At 38.9% G+C, this 21520-nt stretch overlaps 1 protein-coding gene across 1 annotated transcript in view; it reads right to left on the reverse strand.

Moving 5' to 3' along the window:
- pcbp4 (poly(rC) binding protein 4) overlaps positions 1–21520 on the reverse strand; it is a 183758-nt gene that overhangs the window by 38249 nt on the left and 123989 nt on the right. Inside the window, exons 7-9 of the mRNA XM_084742093.1 lie at positions 16015–16146; positions 12541–12669; positions 8345–8419 (exon numbers count right to left, since the gene is read on the reverse strand). Of these exons, the coding sequence (XP_084598219.1) occupies positions 8345–8419; positions 12541–12669; positions 16015–16146 (336 nt within the window). The remainder of the gene's footprint in view (positions 1–8344; positions 8420–12540; positions 12670–16014; positions 16147–21520) is intronic.

Here is a 21520-nt window from a genome sequence, read left to right on the forward strand (position 1 = left end):
ATTTACTTCCACTTCAAAGATTTGACTAAATGTTTTTGGCATAAAATGTTTTGAGTTTCTAAAATTCAAAGCTTTAAGTTTATCTCCATGGAGTTGGGCTCAAAACTCAAAAATCTATTGCAGTCCATTGCTTTGAATTTTTGAGTTTTCTCTACTTTTTGGTTTTTACAGTGTAAAGGGAAACTTGAATTCTGAAGGACAGTGTGTTAACACTTGTGTCTGTGTTTTTCTTGCGGTTGGTTTGTGGCTGTGCTCATAAAGTGAATTGTGAGCTGTAGTTTTCCCAGTAAACACACGACCTCTTGGTCTGTCACAGTCCGTCCTGCCTGGACTGCTGCTGCTCCCCTCGAGGTCACTCCTCCACTGGATCCGTTCTTCGCCGGCGGAGCGGACAGGCTGGGTGTCTGTGGCGTGGACCGCTGCTGGGCTGACCCTCAGTGCACAGTGAACTTGTAAAAAGAAGCAGCCAGGGCTACCTTGTTTCAGCGGCTGCAGGGTGAAGCTTGTTTTGAGAGACAACAGCAGGGCCGGCGCCACCGCTGACAGATACATGCCCGGAGCCGGGTCTGGGTCCAGTCCGCTGGAGAATGAGGGGAAGACGTGCTTGATGGAAACTACAGCTCTCATCCTGCTGTATCAGCACCGCCGAGGGCTGCACAGACACAACCAGAACTATACATAATGCAGCGTTTATGCTTCACTGAAACTGTTGTCACTCATTGTCCTTCAGAATTAATGTTTCCAATCACAAAAAAGCCTGTTTTCTTCTGCTGGCTCTCTGTAGACTTTTCTTATGTGTATAAATAAATCAAAATGTGGGAACAAATCATATCTTGTGCACACACAATAACATTTTAAGAATTTGATGCAATAAAACGTGGCCTCAGTATATATCTGTTTCTCTCTGTGGTCACTCTGGGGTTCTGTAAATTTGGTCCAGACAAACAAATATCCACTGTTAGTTCTGGTTCATGTTCCCTCCCATTTCATACAAACAAAACAGAGCTGTAACCTTGAAGTTCTAATTTTGGTGGCATCACCTTGACACACACACACACACACACACACACACACACACACACACACACCCCCTGAGTGTGTTCTAGACAAAACTCTTGGACTATAAAAAGGTTCCATGTAGAACCTCCTCAGTGTGTTCTAGATAAAAACCCTTGGAATATAAAAATGTTCTCAATAGAACCCCCTGCGTGGATTGTTGTTATCACCCTTAGAAAGGTAGAAAGGATGTGGACAGAACTGCCAGAGAGGGTTCTAAGTGGAACCACTGCACCATAAAAGCGATCTCTGTAGAACCTCTCACAGGGGGTTCTAGGTGAAACCTTTCAAAGATGGTTCTAAATATAACCTTTCATGCTAGGTTCTGGGTAGAACTCTTTGAAAGGGCTCCTTTTATAAAAAAGTTCTTACAGGAACCAAAAATGGTTCTTCCATGGGGACAAGCTGAAGAACCCTATATGGTTCTAGTTAGCACCTTTATTTCTCAGGGTGTGTGATGCTGTCAGAGAACGTGGAACATGTTGCTATGGAAATAAAACTTTGTTTGAGGGGGGAAAAATGCATTTGGTATCGTTTGATTAATCGATTAAACGATCGATAATTTACCAATGATTGATTAAGGAAAGAGCTGACGGCTTGCAGCCCCAGTCTTAACATAAGATAACATTATGCTTTGAGTAATTATGATGATAGAAGTATGAGAAAAACATTAATGGAAACACATAAACTATGAATGTATTCTACCTTGTGGGAACAGCTCTCCCTCCCTCCCAAACTAAACACAGAAATACTGATAACTGTCTCTCTACCACTCGCCCAGAAAATATGATATTATATATACTGAATTTAAATCATACATAACATATTAATCAATGCACATTATGCATTAAATTTTATAAGAAACTGCAGCAAATATAGTCTGTCCAACTGGAAACCATTCAAACAAGCTGACAGTGCTGATTTGTTTGAACTGTTACCTGTCAGCCCAGTCACATGACTCTGTTGTACGTAAAAAGTCAGTGTGAACACAAACACCGATGTGAAAGTTGAAATGCCATGAAATGCTGCACTCTTCACTTCTGTCAGCAGTATTTTTATTAAAGAGAACGAACCAATTATTTCACCCCCTTATTGACAAATTATCTTTTTGCGGTTGCGCTGCTCTGTAATGTTATGAGGCAGCGTAAATCAAATCCAATAATCCCAAAAAAACAGATAAGGAGTTCATTTAGTTTCCAGTTCGTTATCAGATGAGCAGATGAGCAAGAACTGTGCAGAACTGAATGAATAGCTTATTGATCCCCGAGGGGAAAACAGTCGCACAGCGGCTCGTACACACAATATGATGACAAAGGTTTGGTGGCGCTCTGCAGCTCTGAGTAAGCATCCAAATTTCTGAGGCCGAGCAGAATCACACCGGGACACGGCAGCCATCTTGGGATCAGAATAAGTGGTTTTGTTTTGATTACTGATCCCAGCGTCTGTCACTTTCCCATAAATGAGAGACAAAACAGACATTTTCTGAAGGTGTTTCTTATCTTGTCAGACAGATGTTTGTGTAGCACCTGTGTGTGTGTGTGTAGCACACACACACACACACACACACACACACACACACACACACACACACACACACACACACACACACACACACAGGCACCTAGTTATAGTAAAAGTTGGGGTTAAAGATTAGTGACAGGCAAGAATTGTTTCAAAAATTAAGATTTCTCAATCATATCAGTGCTGGTTGGTGGAAAAAAGGTGTATGTATAAAGTTGTGATGCAAAACCCAAGTTTGCTTCCCCTGAGTCTAATAGTTGAGTGCAGCTACTGCAGCACCTGCACACACACACACAGACACACACAGACACACACACACACACACACACACACACACACACACAAACAAAAACAAAAAAAAACAAACAAAAAACCCCCAAAACAATTTAAGTAATAATTTGAGGGCTTGGAATTATTTACTCCCCTGCCTGTTAAACTCACAATTTGTGGTTAATATGAACTTTACTGAACATGAATTAATGGGTTTTTATATCTAAAATTATTTAGTTCTGTTAACTTATTGCAATGAGAGAATAAATAAAAGTCTGAATTGCATTTATTGAAAATATTTAAGTTGGTTTAATCAGCTTTAATCAAAAAGTGCATGTAATTAACTGCAGATATTTAAGCTCCTATAACCTAAAACTTTTGAGCTTTTGAGAGCTGCATGATTAATCACAACTGCAATAAAATCGCAATTTGGCCAAGTGCAACATCCAAAAAGCAGAACCAGAACCAAATCACATTTTTTACAAAAGGAGAAATGTGTGAGCAAACAGCAGTGTGGCAGAGATGACCTGACCTATAAGTCATCATGATTTTAATCTTTTGTTTTTTTAGTGAACATGAAAACTGTAATGCAAAGCTAATCACTTCCACTAATCTTATCACAATCGCAATTTCAGCCAAAATAACTGGAATATTTTTTTTTTTACCAAATTGTGCAGCCCTTTTGTAATTTCACACTTCGGATGACGCGCTCTGAGGATGATTTTGAATATCCGAGTTTGCTGAAACAGGAACTGAGCTGAACATTTCAACATGTCCTCAATATTTGGGACAGTTATTCCCCAGTGACGACGAGAGCATCTTAGATCCCCTCATGTTGTGTTCATCCACAAATAACCAAATAAACCAGAGAGACGTCCTCGGGCAAGTCGATCTCCAAACAATCTCTGTTACAGTCCAATGATGTGTGACCAAGGACAGGCAGATCTCACTTGTGCCTCTCTCTCAGGGAAAATCATCCGCAGCTCGAACTGACCAAATGACAACCTGCATACTGCTGAGCTCCGCTGCACCGCTCAGGCTGAGTGCACACAGCAAGATTCAACCAATTAAGCATCAGAGTTTCCATCCCTGAAACTTTTTCAGAAGCTCAAGGTACTTTGGAAAACCTACAGGGAAAAGTTGTTAAAAATGCAGGATTTTTTTTTTTTACTTTGGTTTTGTAATTCTTGTGTGAGAAGAGCTAATTGCGGCTAAAGCAGGTCAGTATGTTTGAATCATCAAAATTCAGTCCCAATACTTTTTTAAGGTGCCCTTGATCTTAAAATCCTTTGACAAGAGATTTCAAACCTGAAACAAATGACCAAGAATTGTGTGAATTGAAAACAGAATATCTACTTAATTAAATAAAAAAAAATTTAGGTGGTAAAAGTTCACACATTCTTTTGTGAAGTAGAAGTACAAATAATTGTGTAAAAAAAAAAAAAAGACTGGTAAAAGTAGAAGTACTGATCCAACTTCTTTACTGCAGTCAAAGCAAGACAGTTACACAAATGTACTGAGAGTGTAAGTAAAATTAATAATAATATGGAAAAAGTCATCCTTTTTTCTCCATTGTCAGGTTTGACTCTGTTTGGTCTTTTTACTTCGTTTTCATCTAGTTACATCTTGTTATGTCCTTTTTGTCTTATGTCATTTTTCGTTTTGTTCGATTGTTTATGTTGTTTTTGTCTTGTCATGTCTTTTATGTCATTTTCATCTTGTTATGTCGTTTATGTTGTTTTCATCTTGTAACGTGTTTTGTGTATGATGTGCTCTGATGGATTCACCAAGGAATCACGTAACATTTTAGAGAATTTAATCGTCTCTCTGTGGAGGAGTTCAACACTTGTTCAACTCAGTGTGGTTTTTATTATTTTGCATAGTTTATGTCCAAATTCCGGATATTTTCAGTTTGCTCAGGTTTCCTATGGCCTGAACACAAGGTCTGGTGTTTTTAACCTGAAGTAACCCCAGTCTGAAAAGTGATTAAACAAAATCCCAAACAAAATGAAATCTGCCTTTACACTGAACAATTTAAAAAACAGCTAAAACACTGAATAAGTCCACTGTTCATCACAGTATCACTGCAGTAAAGAATCAGTTCTTCTACTTTGGAGCTGATATGTCGGGGAGGAGCTCATAGTGCAGTACTGGGATTTGGGACTGGTCTAATTACTGGTGTGATTGTAAACACTCTGTCCCAGGAAGAAGATGAAAGTCTGAAATGTATCCTCAGACCGCTGGGATCATGAAAAAAAAAAGTCTGGGCATCATTTTGCAGGAAATCATCTGGTCATAACTTGATGTAAATAAAGGTAATGTTGATTTTATTTTCCAGTCTTGATGATGTTACTCTAATACATGATCTAATCACCTAAATCAATGCCATATGGAGATATATTAAAGTCAGTTATTAGTATAATCAGCTTCAGCTCTGAGCAGCCCCAGTAGACGTTGTAATCAACAGAAATAGGAGTTAATTAGACTGACAGTCAGTCACAGCAGCTGGAGGTAGTTTCACTGCAAAATTAGTCTCACAAAGCCAAACCTATCTTTACACTGAATGTTTGAGCTGAGCCAGCAAAAGGTCTGAACAATTAATTCAAATTTTATCAAAATTGTAAGATGGCCTACTGCAGGAGGCGAAATATTTGTTAAAGGCAAAATGCGAGTCAGAATACAATTTTAAATTAAATCTTTTCATGCTGTTGAGTTTTCCTGTTTGGTACAAATCCCAGCAAAAATCACAACACAATCATTTAATAATTTTCAAATTACACTTCTGTGTCATGTCCAGGTGTATCAGGTGTCCATCACACTATGAAAAGTTTGTGTAAATCAAAAGATTTTTGTCACAGGAGGCTTACTTCCTGTTGCCAGTGGGTGGCGCCATGACAATGACTCCTGCAGGTGTGTTCAGGGCGGGACTCTTATCAAACGTGAAGTTTGGTGCAGATTGGACCATTTATGCTACAATTATTGCAATTTCGTGTTTCATGGTGAGACATCAAAACTAGACGTCACACCATGGCCACGCCCCTCAACGCTGGACAAATTTTTGAATAACTTTTGATCAGACTAGTTAGATGGTACACAGTGATTCTGAAGTCATTATGATGAATCCTGTGGGAGGAGTTTGTTAAAATACATCGTGTGGAAATTCAAAATGTCCTACTTCCTGTTGGGTTTGGACTATGCGCCAAAGAGACTTTTTTGCGCATCTGAGCATAAAATATGCAAGTATCTATTTTCGTGCATGACGATGAAATGTACCACAGGGGCTGCTGTTTAGAGGGCGTGACCAAGCCATTTGGCCACACCCACTGTCAACATTTTCATTGTGACTGATGCACGTGACAAATCTGGTGAGTCTTTGAGGATGTTAAAACCTCCAAAAATCCAATTCATTTCAAGAAATAACAGAATAATAATTTGTTCAGTCAAGGCCCAATGAATGTCCGTAAATTTAAGTCACGTACATTAGTCACATGACATTTCATATTTTTACATTATAAAATGGTTGCAGTTTGATACGACTTAAGCAATAAAACTCCTTAATCAGGGTTTGGAAAAGATTATGGTTTGGGTTGCTGCACAGAGCAAAAACTGAGGAAAGTTTGATTATATTCTTTAGACAAAAAAAAGTTACTCAAAATAAATAACTCAAAGTTTACTTTTCTTTTCACACAGAACTCAAACCCTGGTCTCTTGAGTGCGTATTTAAGCCATCCATCCACCTCACCACCTCCATTCTGCGAAAGTTCTGGCACTACCTGAAAATAAAGGGATGCATCTGTCGGAATAAGCTGCTTGCACATTTGACAAGCATGCACATTTGCAGGTTTAGTTTCTTCATAATCATCTTCTGTGTTCCTGATTCTTCTGTAAGGATCATGTTCGCGGTTGGAGTCGGTTTCGTAAACCCTGACTTCAGTAGCCTCGACACGTCACTAGCTAGCTAGGGACCAGTTACCTTTCAAGTAAACTGGATTTGCGAGATCACAAGATCATACAAGAATCCATCTTGCCAGGCTCCGCGCCATCCATTTATGTCGACTGGCCTCTATGAGTGTGGTTTTAGGTGCACTGACAGCGAGAAGCGTCGATAGAAATGACTCATCTCAAACAAACAATGGCGGCTCCTGAAGAGGTTAGCATAAATACAGTGATAGCATCAGATATATCAGAACTGGAGAGAATTTCTTCATTGAAAGAAGAGCAAAGAATGAAGGGTTTTATCGATGGAATCGATGTTTTCACTCTTCTTCCAGCTGGCTTAGGCTTCGTTTCAGTGAGCTGATGTGATTGGTTGAAGTTAGCCAGTGTTAGACATGACAGATGGTTCATCCAATCACCTGCCAAGTGTGGCACCCAAGAATCGGGATGTTTGTGGAACTGTAACATTGTGTTGATGAAGACTTGCAGCGTGAGGATAAAACTTGGTGACCACAGACTTACTTTCTGTAGCCACCGGCTGTCGGACCATCGTTAATGTCACACTCTGCTGTACAGATTATAAAGCCTTTTGAAGCAAATCTTTGATTCTGGGCAACATAAATACAACTAACTGGACAACTTGACGATGTAAAATGACCTAAATTAAAGTAAAAGTCAGGTTTGGTTGAATATCTTTTAAAATATCTGGGAACAGAGCAGAACCAACCACATTAATCCTCTAATGCTGAGGAAGATGGTGCTAATGCTGCATATTCATGCTGAAGATGATCATGATATTACAGCTGGTGAATACACACACACACACACACACACACACAGTCACATAAGCCAGTATTACCTCTGTAGCTTCCACACATCCTGCTGATGAATAGTGACGTTTTGTAATAAATAAACATGAAAAAGCCTCATTTGTATCCTGTTGGATGGGTGGCGACAGGAGCTGCCAGTCACAATACATGACCTATCAAACAGACGTTAAACAAGTGTGTGTGTGTGTGTGTCTATGTGTGTGTGTGTGTGTGTGTGTGTGTGTGTGTGTGTGTGTGTGTGTGTTCTATAACATGCAAATTGCAAACTAAAGCAAATTCTCCGACAATAAATTATGTATCGGCTCATTCATCCGTCCATTCCTCTATCTTCACCTCAATCCATCCATCAATTCTTCTTCCCTCCATAGATCCCCTCTATCCTCCATCCATCCAACCCTCTAATCCGTCTCCATCTCTTTCTCAATCCCTTCTTCTCCTCCCTCTGTCTATAAACCTGTTTTTTTCACTCCTCCATCCATCTCTCCCTTTATTCCTCCACTTTACTTTCACACCGTCTTACATTAGGTCTTTGTTCCCACTTTCTTTTCATTACTGGAGTTCCTGTATTTCAGCCGTAATTTATCTGCAGTTTTGTCACCTGCTGATGTTGTGAATGGGTTTTTTGTTTGTTTGTTTTGTTTTGTTCTGTGTTGTTGTTTTTTATCTGCTGATCCTGATGATGCACAATGATTTCCTCCTGAGTTAATTATCATCATCGTCCGCCCTCTTACCTGGTTTCCTGCCAGCAGCACAGTTCCCGGGGTCGGGCTGGGTCGGTACGGAATAGTCGCTCCCTTTGGTGGAGACTGAAAAGAAGGAGGGGTAAACAAGGATGAGGAAGAGTTAGGGTCTGTATTCATCAATCGTCTCAGAGCAGAAAATGTGACCAGAAATACTCACAGTGATGCACATTTCGTCCTACTTTTAGGAGTAAAAGTGTCTTTTTTGTAATACTATTAGAGGTTGCACCCCTTTAGTAACAAGTTCATGTCACTTCTTTTGGGTTGGTACGCCTCCTGCTCTGTATTTACAATTTCACTCTCCTCCTTCTCCACTTTCTTCTTCTGCAGCAGTTTGCAAAACAGCTTAAAGGTCCATTACCGCCACCAACTGTCACCCTCACGTCACCTGAGACGAGGTTTACTGTAAAGAGTTTATCTCAGTAGGTGGAATAATGTGACGAATGAGTATCATCCAACTTTCTGCTTCAGTGATGGCTGTGTGTGATTTACAACCTGTTCACTTCAAATGTCATTTTTATTGATTAAAAAATGCATCTACTAGATTTTTTCTTAGTTTCTTACTTAAAGGGTAAGTTGGTAGACAATTATATTTTGTGATGAGATCATGTATTATGTTAGATATAAAACGATCATGGTTTGTTTTTTTGTTTTTTTGTGAGCTATTTCCTCTTTTATTTTGTAGTCCTTGTCATCCTTCATGAGTCCAGACTTCCAGATTTCCTGTCTTTTCTTGCCATTTTTTGGTTACCATTTGCTTCACATATGTCTCATTAGTTCCTTGTCTATCTCGTCCTTGTGTTTCTTTGTTTTGTGTTGTTGGTGCACTTTGGTGTCCCCCTGAACTGACTTTGAATTTGTTTTCTTGGACTTTGTGTTCTTCATTTGCCTTCATTGGATTTGTTTGTTTTTGGACTCTGGTTTTTATCCGTCTGTGTTGCACATTAGCTTTTTTCTTTCTTTTTTTTTTTTGTGTGTCGGTTCGTGGGGCTCATAAAGCGTTGGGGGACCATAACTCCGGCACGTCCCGAGACATGTTTCAGGTCCACCTGTGACCAACAGTACAACAGTTTAACTCACAGTTCAGTCCTACATAGTTTACAGTGTTTTCAAATGTTTTCAGAAACTATGTTCTCAAATCTGTAATGTGTTTAGAAGAAAAACTCCTTTTCCTTTTCACAGATTTGAACATTTTGCTCACTTTAACTGTTATAAACATCGACTCCTTCTACAAGATTATTGATGATTTCTCACAACTCATAACCCGACACTCATTTTGAAAACATTAGGTTTTCATTTTAGCTCCATGTAAAGTGAACAGATGTGAAGCAGGCGGTGTGGCCAAAACCAAATGAGATGATCCACACCAGAACTTAAATTTCAACCGAGTAACGAATTCATGAAATGTAAAATGTGACGTGAAAACTTCCCCCCGGGATCAATAAATTATTTCTGATTCTGATTCTGAAAAATCATGAGATCCCCTATTTCTGAACATTACTTTACAGTAAAGACAAACATTTTAGAACAAAAGGTAAAAATCATGAAAAAATAAACATGTTCCAAATTGAAATCTTATGCAGTTCTGGGTACCAGTTTATATATGAATTCAAAATTTAAAATAAAAATTCATAGAGGTTGATTTTTACTCATTTTTGAGCGTCAAAAATACCAAAAGTCAAAGAAACACCCACATATTTCTCCTTAATATTTAAGGAGAACAATGACATGTCAGAGAACAAAATTTCTACTTTACAGCAGTTTTCTCTTTCAGTTGAAGAAGCTTCAGTGAAAAGTCTCAGTTAAATTCTCGAGTGTTTCAGTCTCATGTTAACTTATGCTGTGATTCCTCTGAGTGATTCTGTGACTCTTGATAAGTGCAGTCAAAGAGATGTTATAATAAATGTGCAGACTTTCCTCCTGGAGGAGCACAGATGTGGAAATTATTTTTAAAAGTATTGAGTACACATCACTTCCAACACCAGTAAAGCAGTAGTAATAGTATTTAATTTGACGGTTTAATTGTTCCTGAAGGTTCATTATTTGAGTCTGATTGTGGTTTTTGCAACTTTTTATTCAACCAACAAAACCATCATGGAAAACATCCTGCAGCTGTTTGGGAGAACTCACTGTATGGATGATAAATGTCGTTATTATCCCTCTCCATTCACTCAGTTTACACTTCTTTCTCTCCATAACCTGGAAGCTTTTGGATCCAGAGGAGCCTGGTGCAGATGGTGCACATGTTCACTGTTTATCGGGTGACAGAAACATCGTTCACGGCCAGTTCTCACCGTCCATGTTTGTGTTTCTGGGTTGAAAACTTTTCTTCATGTTATCACAAAGGGTTCAATCTGTCTGAAGCTGGAAATCAGTCATGCTCTTTATTCTATTTTTCATTTTCAGTGGGTTTTATCTTCATCCTATCTTCCCTCACATTGTGACGTCATTAATGTTATTTCACTTTTTTTCAACCACACGTGTTTGATGCAACATGGAGACATCAAAGAGACATCCAATAAATCGCAATATGATTTCATTTGATTGTTGTTCTATGTTGTCATTAAAAATCTGAGTCACTCTTATTCAGAAGTGGCTTGTTGTTGTGTTTGTCTGAAATGCTTGTGTGATTGAAATGAGGGAAATCATTGCTTTACATGCTGAGTGGTTTTATTTTATTACATCATTTTATGCTAACTTTATGCCTCTATAATAAACCTTTGCTCCAAGCCGACATCAGTCCTAATTATTATGGCCACTAACGCCTGTTTATCAAAATAAATAAAAAACTTTAAAAGTTTAAAGTTTAAAAGTTATTCATCGTAACAAAGTGATTATAGTCAGCTGAGAGTATTTACTGATATATGAGTAAATGAACTTAGATTCATCTTAGACACTGGACCTCACAGAAAGATGCATTTTTATTCATTTCACTGGATCGAGGGTCAGGGTGATTCCTATCCCAGCATGCACTGTGTGGAAGACGAGGAGACAACAGTCTGTCGGAGGGCAAAAGTAGATCAAAAGATTTCTTCTCTAAGATCAAACAGAAAGTGTGAATGGAGGGATGGAACTTCACGCCGACAGAGTAAACTCTTTGATTGCACCGGCACTTGAAAGTGAATGAGTTTAGCTAAGGTCAGCGTTTTTTATTTCTATTCTTCCTTTCACTCCTCCTTCTTCATCCCAGATTAAGGTGCCTGGAATATCAATGAGCTCCAACAGCCTTTGATTTCACTGTTTCGGCTTCTAATCTCCAAGACGTAGCTCATCTTAATGACTGCTGCCTGTGATTAATTATAATACAATCATGAATTATAGATTTCAGTGTTTCCATTTTGAAGATTATTGGAAAATGGACGGTATCTCGTAAAAACGCTTTTATATGATTGAGAGCAGACAGGTAGACGACCTCACACAGCTCAGTGAGAGTTTTTGTTTTTTCCTTAATGAAAATGAATTTATAAAAGAATCACCTCTGCAGCTCAGTTCACGGTGTCGTTTCAAAATGAACATGAAGTTGCATCAGAGAAACAGCTCCGTGTCTTGTTTGCCACTCAGTTTGATCATAAAAAAATTAAATGGGGGGGGGGGGGCTGAAAACTGAGTGAAGCTCCTGTTTGTGTCACTGAATTTTGCACGACTGTCTGTAACGGTGATTTAATAATATGAAACAAAGTGTGCACACATCCACAAAACCTGGAGCATTAAAGGGGCAAACTGTCTTGGAAAAAAAAAATATTTTACTTAGTGTTTTCAAAGGTCAGTCATGATTTATTTTCTCCTTCTTGTCAGAAATCATAACATATAAATCTGAGAACAGTTTTGCTCATATGCACAGATGAAGATCAAATCTGTGCACAGTAACGTTTTATGAATGAGGTCCCTCGTTTCCTGACGAAGACTGATGAAGATTTCTTTGAAGACTTGTTTTGTAAAATAGTTCCAGATCTGTTATTCCAGAGATCCTTTGTCTGTTTCTGTTGTCATACCAACAACCAGTCCAACTACTGAAGGCTGAACTGAAGACGAAGATGCTCACTTTTCCTTTTTTCATTTTCAAACTCCTAGACAATCAGCTATTTCAGAATTAATTTTTTATTTTGAGCCTGAATCTTTATGTGAACCTGATGAGATAGAAGATCTATATCAGACTGGACACACACTTTGTGCTTGTGGATACACACCTCTAGGATTACAGTGCAGATGAGTTTAACACATTGGATGATGGCGTCCTGGCTCCCTGATATCGTCACCTCTCTCTCTGTGGAGTTGGGGAGGAGGTCACCTGCCACCTGCACCTGGGCACCTGTCGTCTGCACGCACACGCACACACACACACACACACACACACACACACACACACACACACACAGACAGAGCAGTTATTCTCTGCCTGCCTAAAAACATTAACACATTAAGCTGAGCAGAAAGCTGAAAGCTGCAGGGGAAACAATGAAGAGTCAGTGTGAGCAGGAGAGGTCTGACAGGAATTATGAGCAGTAAGAACATTTGTGGTTTTGTTCATAATTCATAAGGTCATGTGTCAGATCATGTATTTATAGACACGTTGAAATGAGCCACGTTCAGACAGACAGTCACAGTGAATGAAAGTGAATTTAAAGTCATAGTTTTACGGTGTTTAGCAAATATCCTAAAGTCTTCCTCCTGCCACATTCAATAATTCTCAATACATCTTGAATTTATTCATTTAACGTTTGGCTTCGTCAGACCTCAGTTAGTTAACTCACGTTGTTATGGAAACAAGCAAGAATGATGATGGTCAGATCTGCTTTTACCTGAGCAGCAGCCTTTGTGAAGTTTTCAAGGTCTCGTTTCACGTTGTGTTTCTATTCATAACATCGTTCAGTTTGTATTTTAAACATCAAAAAAGATAACTCCCAGTTTTGTCCAGGAACCTTTTGATTTATTGCACAAGGTTTCAGCCTGACAAGCATCAAGCGGCAGAAAGGGGGTCAGAGGTATTTGTCATTAAATATCTAAACATGGGAACTCATTAGTGATTATTTATAACTCTTCCTGCCTGCTGGATGGATGTTCATGATCTGTATGTCTAGAACAAAGTATGAAATTATTTAATTTGATATAGTTCACCTTTATCTTACCAGAAAGTTCTGTTTCCAGTTTGACAGTTGACAGATCATTAAAATATCCAGTGTTATTATCTATGAAATAAAAAAAAAAAAGACAAACTGACCCTTTGCTAAACCCCGCCTCCAAAGAACAACTGTCCAATCATAAGTTAGCAGCCATAACCAGGTCTGTCAAGCTTTCAATTTCTCTCCATGTTGAAGGTGTGCAGGAGGCTCTGAGAAGAGCGATGCTTTCACGAGTCTGGACGGTGGCGTCTTTTTTGTTGTTTCCAATCACATGAAACACAAGAGCACACACTGCAAACCATGTCCGGCTAACTAACACTAGCTAACTAGCTGCAGTAACTTCACCTCCGGACAAACATGTTAGATCCCACTGCATCTGCCTTTGCTCTGTGGGGGTTTGAGGAGGAGGATGTGGGCTGATGAAGAATCAAAGTGGGTCAACAATGATGCATCTCTCTCTGGCTCGCTGTCTCAGGTCTAAGCCAGGTTAGTTTAGCTCTTATCCTGGCTCTCTTCTGCAATAGTGGTCCGGCTGGTCAGGCTGGGTGACCCGTCTGGGCTTTTGCCTTTATTTTTGATAAAGGCTGAAGATATGGCAGGAAAGGGGGTTGAGAGAGAGGAGTGTGCAGCAAATAGGTCGCAGTTGGGTGTTGAACCGGCAGCCGCTGCAGAGGACTAATGGTCTCAGAATATGGGGCCCGCTCTACCAACTGAGCTACAGGGACGTCCCTGCTTTCATCATTTTTGAATTTGTTGGAGTAATAAATTGCCAGACTCTGATTATATCTTCACCTTTCCTCCTCTATCTCCTTCACTCGTCTTCCCATCTATTCTTCTTTAATGCACGGTTAAAAATGGCAACATTTCCGGGGACAGCTGCAGCCGGGGACAGGCCACCAAAAACAAGGACGTCCGGTCACCCAAAGCCAAGGTAACAGTCATATTATCAAAGGTACTATGTGGAATTTTCATAAAGTCCTTGTTATTAATGACACTGTTGGACAAGTGAACCGCAGTCAGCATCCTATTGCTCCCTGCAGGCACAGGGGAGCGTTATTCTGGGTATCGGCCAAAAGTGTAAGGTGACACACACAAGACTGAACGCTGAAATGAAACACTGAATTCAGGAAATAAATCACAGTCAAATTTAGAATGTTACCATGTGTTATGTTTCTATATTTACACTATTAGCTCCATAATGATTAACTAGTTTGCAACATTACAAGGCAACCAGTGACAGATCTGGATCTGTTTTCAGTTACTTTGCAGTGCTAGCTGAGAAAATAATTTGCAAATGGCAAGCTAGCCAATCTACCAGCCCCAGAAATCTGAATAAATTAGCTGATGTTATCCATTTAAGTTAGCATTTTAGCTTACAAGCAGTTTGTCAACTTAAGCAAGCAAGCTAACATTAGCTAACATTAGCTGTCTAAAATGACAGTATAATTTGAATGCTTTGCAATAACCTTGGCTTTGACTTTAGACTTTGTGTTGCTGCAGTGGGTGTCAGTCGTCATTGATGTAGGCGGACATAATTTCTAAGCTAACGATAGCTAATGTTGCAAACTGTTGGCGCTGAAGCGATTAGGGACACGGGAGCAGACACAGGCCTAAACGTCACATACTTTGGATTCTCCAGGAAATCATAGAAATCAGTCCACAGGCTGTTATATGCAACTGTAGCCTGGTCTCACACAAAAGGTGTATGAATAACACGCCAATGTCTTAAGTTATTTTGTGTGTTATCACAATATCTTTGTTGCTGTTTCGTGTCATTTCACACCAATTATTCTGAACTGATTTATGCAGAGCCGTAAGTGTGTCATTTTACTCATGTAGCCTTTATAATGCACTTAGATTATGCACGTGATGTAAAGTTGCAGTGATTAGTCCATTAATTGACTAGTCGTGGGAATGAAAATTAAGTAATTTTTGAGTAATTTTTCACAATGTCAAATATTTCCTGTTTGCAGCTTCTTCAATGTAAGGATTTGCTGCTTTTCTCTTTTTCTCTTTTTTGTTTTAGGTTTTTGGACTGAAGGGATTTGAAGACTTGAGAAAGTCATTTTGGGCTGTGGGAAACTGTTATGAGCATTTTTCACAATTTTTAAACATCTTATACATTAAACAGCCTTAATTTTATACTAGACCACAATCTCTTCCTAAACATAACCAAGATATCCTTATCCAAGTTTTGGTGCATAGATCTGATCTCACAGATTTCACAATGAAAATCACCATGACAACAGGTCAAATGACTCATGAGAAGCTTGAAAAGCAAAGACATGACATGAAAAATGTCCTTATAAGTGATGTGCTATTTATACGGCAACCCGTGAGATCACATTGGCAACTGAGAAGGTCTCGTTCTTTAAATCATTTACAATCCGTTCACACATCGGCCGTACAAAAACAATTAATGCATTGCAGATTAATGCATGTAAATTGCTTCACGTGGTGCCTTTAATGTTCCAAACTGTGTAATAAACATGTATAATGTTCTGTGAAATGATTCTCCTCGCTGTGTCTGCCAACACTCACCTCTCTGATCTCCTTGATCTTGGAGCCTCCCTTGCCGATGAGAGAGCCACACTGGCTGGCCGGGATGACCAACCTCAAGGTGACTGGAGGCTTGCTGGTCACCGTGCCGTTGGCTACGAGGGCTGCCAGGTCCTGAGAGAGACAACAGAGAGCAACAGATGGATTTACACCGACAAGTCTTAAAAGCACTCGAGATATTTCCCTTCGAGTGGCTTCAGTCTTCCTGAAGAAACACAATAAATGCTGATGTGTGCCTCCTTCTACCCCACTGTGTTGTTTAGTTTAATAGGTAACATCTGCCGCTGTGAGCACAGGGATTAACCCAGAAAAATCTGTGCTACAAGTATTTTAGGAAAACAAATCAGTTCATATTAAACAAATAGCAATTATTGTGTTTGCTTTATTTGTGACTGAATGCTAAATTATAGTGGCACGTTGGGTGAATCTTTCTATGTTTTTTCACAGGATCTCCATCATAATTTAACAGTTTGTGCAAACGCTTTGGTATTCAAAGGTCTAAGAGTAGGAAACACGACTTATTTGTTGCAAAATGGCTGTGAAATTTATGTTTAGCTGAGCATCAGTCGATTTGAGGGCATCATATAAAGCTTTTCAATGGAAATGTGTTGCTAGGGAACAGCTTGGTCACAAGTTTATATACTCAGCTATTAATATTAGAAAACCCTGCAATCAGAGAGGTGAATGCACTAGTTTATATCGGTGACAGTAATGGGGGGAGTGCAGGTCTTTAAATACAAAATAAATCAAAAAAAGAAATAAACGTTCAGCGATTATCATCTCTGCATAGGGATTATGAATAACAAAAGGGCAAAGTGCAGGATGGAAATAGAAGCAGTGAAAGGTATTAATGCAGAAACTTCAGAGGAGGTGTTTCTCTTCAGCTTCCTCGCCTTCGTATCTCTCCTGTTTTACACTATAGCTGCAAGTGACTCGCTCTTTCCTGTGATTAACATTTTTTGTTCCATTGTGGGATTTTTTTAGGCCCTATATTTGTAGTTGGTTACTATATAATTTGGACATGACAATAAAATGGTGGAAAATTATTTTTGTCCACTGAGTGCTTTTGTCACTCACAGACCAGGACACCTCTGGATCTGATAGACCTGCAACGAAATGTGACGTACAACCAATTAGAGGGCCGAAAAATGTGATGGTTCTGGGTTTGTTTCCAAGCAGGGCACAAAATTTTCGCCACCTGGTTTAAACAGTCGCTAAAAAGTGCTTCTGGAAACATCTGAGGTGAGAAATAGACAATGTTGTAACAGAATATTAATCTGTATTTGATCAGCATTAGTTTGATCTGAATTTTGGGAGCATCAGGTGTTGCACTGGACCTTCTGACTGGACATGATTGGACAGACCTCCAATCATCATATAGAACCTACCCCATATGAAATGAACAGTTGTGATTGGTCAGATCCAAATAGAGTAGAGTAATGTTTCGACAAGCAGGTCCCAATTTTGTTTGAACGAATCACACACCAGCATTTCTAAAGCTCACTATTTAAAGTGTTAAATATTGTTTGCTTAAATCTGACAAATGCTGAAGTGTAAAACATTTTTTTAAAAGTTGTTAGCTCTGAGCAGTTGCCAGGCAACCAATATAACCCAAAAAATTGTTCAGCACATAAAACTCAGAACTGTTGTTTTCCGCAAACAAAATATAACACGTTAATTTATGAGGTTTAGAGGTGGACAAAGCCAGGTTAGCTGTTTTCAGTCTTTATGCTAAGATAAATTAGCCAGCTACAAGATTACGCAGTAATTTATCCAGTAGTACTTCATCGCTGCTTCTCACCGAACTTCCACACCACACTTCTGCGCTGAACTGTTGCTGCTTGCACACATCTGGTGGTCACACAGACAGCGTTGCTGCTACGCTGTCGTTGCTGCCAGCCCTGTGCTTCTACACTCAGTTTACAGAAGAGAAGTGGAGAAGAAGAGGTGTGATTTTTTTTTACCCATTAGCTCAAAGAGACAGAGTGAGGGAGGGAGACAGTAAGAGAAAAGAGAATAAGAGGAAAAATACTGCCCTTCACTCAGGTTTTTTATGTCTGCAACACATTCTACAGATATAGACTGAAGTGTGTCATGTTGCTGGTATGATATGACTGTCAACAGATCATTTTCACCGACTATTTTTTGCTGAGAACCATCATCAGTCAGGAAAAAATAGGCAAGACCCCGAGTTGCTGAAGATGCACCGCTTAAGAGAGCTACCAAGCCCAGGCATCAGACAACGTGTGTTTTCTCTTGTGTTTTTATGAAAGAGATTGTCTCATGTGGTGTTATCAGCCCACAAGAGTCCGATCTGGACTTGAAGCAGTGGTGCTGCAGTTACATATCGCCCCCCTGTTTTTATTCTTATGATGATTGGACTGGAAGGATGCACTAGTCTTATTACTTGATGAACGGGAAATATTCTCACTTGTATTTACTCATTAGGGTAGCAATGATTTAACAAACCACAAGGAACTGGTGAAAAGTTAAATTAATCAGTGTTAAATGGATGGATCTTGTGAAACAACATGAGAATTGTTTGAAGAAATATGGAAAAAATTGGTTGAGATATAAAAAAAGACAATTATAATGACATTAGACAGTACAGATGTGCTTTTTTCTGTGTGTGTGTGTGTACAAACAGGTATGTGGGTATCATGTACATGTATATTCATGTCTTCCTATCCTATGAAATAATCAAGAAGAAATGAGCTACTATTTTATTCTTATTATATTTTATTCTTTATTATTATTATTGTACTATTATTATTATTATTACTTATTTTATGAAGTTGCTGTTGTTTTCTTGTTTGTCTGTTTCATTTATTTTTTCTTTCTTTATCCTATCTTTTTATTTCTTGATATGCATGTTAAATAATTTTCAAAAACTGCAAATAAAAAAAGGAAGGAAAAAAGCACACATTGTGCAGCTCAGATGGGAAATGTCTCGTCAACAAAAAGGAATAGTGATGAACATCCTCTCCTCTCCCTCTGTCTGTCTCTCTGTAAGGTCGCTGCTCCAGCCGGTAAAAGGTTAGCGTTGATAGAACAGACAACTTCCACAGTTGTCTGTCATTCCTTTATTTCCAATGCAGATCACAGAGTGTGTTTGCTCTGGTCAACGTCTGCCTCGCTCTCTCTGACCTTGACTTCCTTCTCTGTTTCTACATCTGTGTCTCTTCCTCACCCTCATCTTCCTCTTTCTCTCTCAGTGGTGGCTGGTGTGATTTGATGAATCGGCAGCGTCGGTGTCAGGATGATAAGGAAATATATTCTGAATGCTCTAAATGCTCTGAATGATTTGGTTTCATGTCACAAACAGGCTGACATTTCAAAGTGGATTTTATGACACTTCATGTTAAACAAAGCATCCAAACATTTGTCAGTAAATGGCTCCACTGAGATGGAAAATTTGTGCATTTTCCTCGGCATATTAAACACAGAAAAACTGATTTAAAGAGAAGCTGCAAGTCAGAATGTATTGTGTTGTAATAGTCACATTTTATAATATTGTAAGGAGGTAATAATATGGTTATATCTGTTGTTGTTTAGTGTTTTAAAAATGCCATAACAGTCTTGCTTATTGGCTATTGATATTCTGTGCACAGGTGTCTTTGATGTCAATATTTTTCTTCATTATGCAACTTGGATACTTTACGTCTGCACAGTGTGTGAAGCAATTTAGAAAACTGTTTCCTACGGTAATAATTTTAGGGATTTTCCCTTATATTTTCATATAATCCAACTTCTTATTGCATCCATTAGAGTCTCCCCCTGCTGTCCATTACATATCCACCTCTTTCTTCACAAGCAGATTACATACAAAATCAAATACAGTGTCACAAATACATGCGACATATGTCATTTACATATTTGTGTCAGTTGAAAATATTCAACCTGTGCAAAAAACTGGGCTGTATCATGGGGCATTTATCGAGTGTTGTGTATGGGGAGGCACATCAGACTCTCTGATGCAGCAGCAGTTTACCAGCAGCTGTGAGTTTCTTAAAGTTTTGGGATTAAAAAGTGTGTCTGCAACTGCTGTGGCTTCAAAACATCAGTATGATGAGACTAAATGGCATGAGTCCTGTGGTGCTCAAAGCAACAAAAAAAAAAAAATCATAAAAAGATTTCAAAATGAGCGTCTCTTTCCAAAAATCATGACCTGCTCACTAAAGTTAATCCACAGACCTTGTTACGAGCAGTTTCATGTGTGAACTACTTTTTTTTTCGAGTAGAAGGAAAGTAGTTCTGGCAGATTCTACTGCAGAAAGAAAGCAGTGTTCACCACCACAAGCTGAGTGTCATTTAGCCCCATTATACTGGAGAGAAGGCAGACATCACACCAAAAATAAATCTAGGTGAATAACAGCACTACAGGCTGGAGGAAAAATACATATTTTTGATTTTGAGGTGAACTGGGGCACACTGAGCAATAACAAAATGAAAAAAAAATTTATGAACCAAAATATTCAGTTTTGCATTAGAAACTGAAACTATTTACAGCAAAATATATAGGAAATAATCATAAATTGCAATGCAGTTGCATACATTTGTTAGTGTGTTAATTTGCTGTTTACAGTACTAGAATATTGTACATTACATTAATATTACAATAAAGTCTAATAATATTACAATATTAAAATTTAATTTGGCAACAAAAAGTAGCACTCTTAAAGTCACTGCATTCACAGTACTAGAAAATTATATACATACGTATTATAACATTATAATATTGAAATGAAGTGCTTGTGTTAAAATGTACTGAAAATAAAAGTTACCCTGTTACCTTTTAGAAATATTTTTTTCCAGAATAATAACAAGTGACTTCGGGCAGAAGACGTATCTGTTTCCACTGGATTTTTTTGTGCTTTCCTAAATAATGTTTTCAGATTTGGTTGCATCCCTACAGCATAATTAAGTGAAGCTGTGGACAGAAATATAAGAGAACAGTTTCTGGGAGAAAACATCTGGATTTCTACAATAACTATTAATCAGAATTCTTGGTTTTAGCTCCACAGTGACTCACAGCAAAACATCCTGTGATGCCAGTTTGAATCGGTGTGTATCTGAGATCCTGCTGCTCCACCCTGCTGGTCTCCATCACACAGCTTCATCTCGGCTTCACCTCTCTCTAACCTCAGCCTCTCCTCTCACCCGTCTCCAGCCCTCAACTTTATTCCTCCATCTCCTAAAACTGCTGCTCTTTATTGTCCATTAGTCAGAAAAAGGTTCCTCTCATCCTCTTTCTGTTTAATTGCATCCCCTCTTTCCCCCGTCAGCAGCTCCTCCTGTCGTCTTTCTTTTATTTCCTCGCTTTCTCCCCCTCACCGTCTCCCCCTTTTCGCATTACATACAGTACTACCTCCCCCCTTTGGCAGCTTAAAGCGCCTTCTTCTCCTCTCTGTATTCTCATTCTTTAAGACTCTTTTTCTTTAATTAACTCAGGTAATAAATAGCTGCCTAAATCACCTGTTCTTAATGT

This window comes from Lutjanus erythropterus, chromosome 2, assembly GCF_056507025.1.
Source record: "Lutjanus erythropterus isolate fLutEry1 chromosome 2, fLutEry1.hap2, whole genome shotgun sequence".
NCBI lineage: Eukaryota > Metazoa > Chordata > Actinopteri > Lutjaniformes > Lutjanidae > Lutjanus > Lutjanus erythropterus.